This window comes from Atta colombica, unplaced genomic scaffold (assembly GCF_001594045.1).
Source record: "Atta colombica isolate Treedump-2 unplaced genomic scaffold, Acol1.0 scaffold261, whole genome shotgun sequence".
Classification (NCBI taxonomy): domain Eukaryota; kingdom Metazoa; phylum Arthropoda; class Insecta; order Hymenoptera; family Formicidae; genus Atta; species Atta colombica.
The window spans coordinates 575,749-580,320 of record NW_017259361.1 but is presented as its reverse complement, the minus strand read 5'-3'; the positions used below and the strand labels follow the sequence as shown (position 1 = coordinate 580,320).

At 32.1% G+C, this 4,572-nt stretch overlaps 2 protein-coding genes across 3 annotated transcripts in view; one reads left to right on the top strand and one right to left on the bottom strand.

Moving 5' to 3' along the window:
* LOC108689194 overlaps positions 1 to 1,502 on the top strand; it is a 2,851-nt gene extending 1,349 nt beyond the window's left edge. The window contains exon 4 of the mRNA XM_018195859.1: positions 62 to 1,502. Within this exon, the coding sequence (XP_018051348.1) occupies positions 62 to 258 (197 nt within the window). The 3' untranslated portion in view covers positions 259 to 1,502. The remainder of the gene's footprint in view (positions 1 to 61) is intronic.
* A 2,118-nt stretch (positions 1,503 to 3,620) lies between these two features.
* The window catches only part of LOC108689205 (radial spoke head 1 homolog), a 2,693-nt gene continuing 1,741 nt past the window's right edge, over positions 3,621 to 4,572 (bottom strand). The window contains exon 5 of one of the 2 annotated variants that reach the window (XM_018195871.1): positions 3,621 to 3,758. In XM_018195871.1, coding sequence (XP_018051360.1) covers positions 3,621 to 3,758 — 138 coding nt within the window. Of the gene's footprint in view, positions 3,759 to 4,330; positions 4,524 to 4,572 lie in introns of those variants that run through there. The other variant, XM_018195872.1, reaches the window with a different exon arrangement.

Here is a 4,572-nt window from a genome sequence, read left to right as displayed (position 1 = left end):
GTATTTTCAAGAACAATTTTATAAATTTATTAATTTATTAATTAATTATTTATTAATACAGGTTCTATGTGGGTATACAAGGAATATGAGCCAAATTATGATCCAACATTAGGGAAGTATTGCAATAAGACACTATATTTGTTTGCCTTCTGGCTAATTACGTCGGTCTATATATGCATGGGTATCATAACAGCCGGCCTGTGTAGTATTTCCGTAGCTAGTATTGCGTTTCAGAGACCGCCATCGGATTTGATGTGAGATAACGTTGTTTAGTCGCTTTGTGACGTCTCCGAAATGACGTCTCATCTATATTTGACATAATCAGAATGATATTTATCGAACGAAAGAACTCTTATACTCTATACGCTATGGATGATAAGTGTGCGCAATTTTGCATTGTATGCGATTTTTCTGTATCGAGGTACCATCGACATCATCCTGCGTTCCTCCTTCTCGCTAATCGATAAAATACAAACGGCTCATTCTTATATTTATATTAACGATAATCGGAAGTTAAATTATCGAATTTGTATATAGATGTGCCGTATAAGCGGAAAAAAATCTCATTTTAGGAGCAAAGAGAGTCAAGAGCTGGCACCATTGCTCGCTGAAACGAGTCGCTTCGCGCGACAAAGTGCAAATTTCGTCCACGTTTACGTACCTGAGATGCTTAAACGACTTCGAAGAAAATCGTTGGCACGTTAAACGCACACACTAGGCGCACCGACGCGCGATCCAAGTTCAAGTAAGATCGTATAAATGACTTCTCACGTTGCACAAACTAGTGCAATAGCTTATTGAATAATTCGACTGTTGTGACGATATCCCTGATGCCGTAAGAATCCGGTGAAACATACATCGAAGTTGGTTATCTCTCTTAAAAGCCTCTCGATAAAGCCGGGACTAGAGGCGAAAGGAAAACAGAATCGCTTCGACCAGATCAAGGGCTGTGTGTACGTCGCGTTACTCGCGAATTTTTTTATCTTGTGCCAAGTGGACGCGAAGTCGCAGACCAAAGTATTTTGCTATCACAAAGTATGTTGCTAGCGCCAGTGCGCCACAGATTTTACAAATTCGTTTGTAAACTCGCTCAGAACTCGTACCGAGAACGAGCTGAATACGAATGCGCGACTCGCACTATGCTTAGTACAGTTGATGACGCTTTGATACGACGGTCTAATATAATTTTACGATAAATGTTAGGCATTGCATCGTTTTCTCGATAACACTTTATCTATGTTAAGCACTTTATGACCTTTACGGACTTGACTATAATATAATACACTCATGACTTGTAACTTACCTCTTTAAAAGACTGCGATCTCTTACGTGACAACTTTATGTATTTATTCGCCCTGTCCTCCGTCCTTTTACGTCTCGATAGATCTCTGTAGAATCTTCATGTTTCTTGACGTAATTCGTTTTTTTTACGAATTCGAGGGTTGTCACAGATTTGGAAAACCGGAAAAAGTTGTGGAAATTTAAATTGGTCATGGAAAACCTAGGAGAAAAAATAGAAAAAATATAAAAGAGTCTGGAATTTTTCGAGCTTTCTATTAAAGCTTTCTATTAAAATACTTTCATTCCAAATAATTGTTATAATTTTTTAAATAATATTATCTAACAATTGTGATCAAATACTGATTTTCTTAATCAGTATTTTACTGATTATACTACTGAAACTGTATACTAGATCATGTATCGGTCATTATATCAAAGGAAATATAATTCCTTTAAATGTAAAAATTAGACATTTCTAACAAGTTTAATTTTTGTTTTAATTTGTAATAATTTTTGTTTTATAGTTTAATATAAATTCACTTTAATTAAACTTTTTTTATAATTAAGATACATTTTCTATTAAATATATTCGATCTGAAAAACCGGAAAAGTCAGAAAATTTTAAAATTCATTTTCTGTGACAACCCTAAATAAGTCGCGCGAAGCAATCAATTAGAAAAATACAGATGCGTTTTTCTTTGCGTGTTTATTTTAAAAACTAAAATTGATAGTATTTGCCAGTATTGTGGGGACTTGCTACTCTCTAAAAATCAGCATGCTCTGCCAAGTCGTGTAATACGACGTCATTAAATTTGTGATTCGATTAAATGATTATATTATCAAGTATATTATCGAATAATATATTGTATATAACTCAATACTATTGTTTCTCCCACTTTCGTATAACTTTATCAACTTTTCCTGACTGAAGTTAGTCTTCCTTTTTCAACTCTTACGTTTTGTAAATGTAATTATTCTCAGCATAAAACTAGTTATAAGTTAGACATAGATATGCAAAAGTAGTTCTAAAAGTAGTTCTCGGCTTGACACAGAAATAACATCAATATCAATTATAATTTTAGAGTTTGATCCTGCTGTTAAAATTTCAGATAAAAATTCAGATAAAATTTCAGATGTGTTCATTAATTTCTTTGTTTCGTGTAAAGTAATTAACTTTTGATTCCATCAAGACAATGCACTTGTTCACATGTCTTCAATTGCAGTCATAAAATTCCATGAATTTATTCCGCAGGTACATGTACTATATTTTACCAAATCTGATCTTGTGGAAATTTATGAAATTTTTGATTAAAAAAATGTGAGGGTGAATTAATGTTAATAATGGAATCAAAAGTTGGTTGCTTTATATGACCGAAACAAAGAAATGAAACGAAATAAACTAATGAACTGACATTTTAACAGTCGCCCTATGCAGGATCAAACTTTTCTAAAAATTATAGCAATTTAATATTTCATCGTTAATAGCATCGTTTTATGTCAGGCCGAGAACTTTATCTTATAAAGTAGTAAATACAGAGAATAATCGTGCCCATGTAATTGTGACGCGCTCATGAACGTGCTTGTATTTCGATTATACAATAACCGAGCTTGCGCTTTCAATTTCGCGTTTAATATATTAAAAAAAATATGTATATAATGCCAATTAATTGCAAATATATACACTCGCACGCGCACATATATGTGTATCACGAATACAATCTTGAATAAATATAAAGATAATAAGTGAGTTAAAGTAACGAATTTAATCGTTAACTTTATCGTTATTTTAATCACTTATTTATATTTATTCGATAGATTGCATTATTTAATAAAGTAAATTTAGAATGCGCTCTTTATAATAAGATTAATGTTTAAAAACAATGTTTAATAAAAATTTTTAATAAAATTTATAAATTACAATTTAAATTCTTAAAGATAAGCATTTATTAAAAAACAACAATATTAACATAAGGAATTATAGATTTATTAAATAAGTTTAATATAAAGAAAACTAATACAGACTAACTTAAAGTTTCAAGTTGTATTTATGTAATATTGATTGTTACAATCAATATTAAATAAAAATTATTAAATAATGTAGTTTTTATATTTAATTTAGCGTTACAAAGAAGTAATGAATCGTTTCTTTTTAAATAACGATAAAACTATAATGCGTTATTTTTTAAAATTAGTAATAAAAACATACTCGTTTAATTTTGTTTTACACTATCTATGCGGAAGAAAATTAGCATATTGTGTATAACAAGGAGAATATGTAATACGCTCACAAATTGATTAATCAACTGCTTGGAGCCGGTAGTTCATATATTTCATCACAATTAAAGATTGTCGCCCTGAGACGATGCCATTTCTTGATAATGTTCTTCGTGATAATCTTCTTCCGGATAATCGGAGGCCTCTTCGATTTTTGACCAAACATCATCTTCGTCTTTGTTGACCGAGGATGGAATTGACATCTATGCGAACATGATATCTTGTCAGAACGAAACGTTTCGGGATGTATTAGATTTTATAATCCTATCGGATACCGGTGATATATCATGTCAGGGTAACGAGAAGTGACACAAACATGATTTGAGAAGAAAGACTATCCTCTGCCCGGATATCGTAATTCTATTAATGATTACGGAAGTCCATAGTCTAGCGACGCGCTGGAAATAACTATCGGATATTCGCTAGTCTCGTTAATATAAAGCGATCGATTAAAATTCATTTTACCGGAAGAATCATTTCCGCTTCCGATGACGCAGACAATGTATTAAGAAAATCCTACCCTCTTTAGGAAAAAGTGATTGGATATATAGATCGCGAACTCACAATTCCGCTTTCCAATATTAATTCGTTTTCGTAGTTATCTAGCTCCGAAATGAAACAAATATAACTATGCGTTGATGCTGTAAAACTTTTACATAAAATCCTTGTATTAACCGATTTATCAATTTCCCATCAATTATTCAGGAGATCGATATCAGCATCACCCACGAATCGGTAGACGTATTAAAACAGATCGCATGAAGGACAATTACGATGTAATATTTGAATTATCAAATATACGTGATTATGGTTTTAATTACTTCCTCTCGTAGAGCTGTTTCCGGTGGCAATAACTCCGGATTATAAGGAGTAATACAACGCGCGCGCCATATCGGTAGAAAGCCCATTTCCGGGGATGATTCTTTCAACGTTGATTCTTTCAACCTTTTGTCGTCATTATCGGTCGCCTACATAATATAATTTCTTATAATATATATATTTCTTATAATATATATA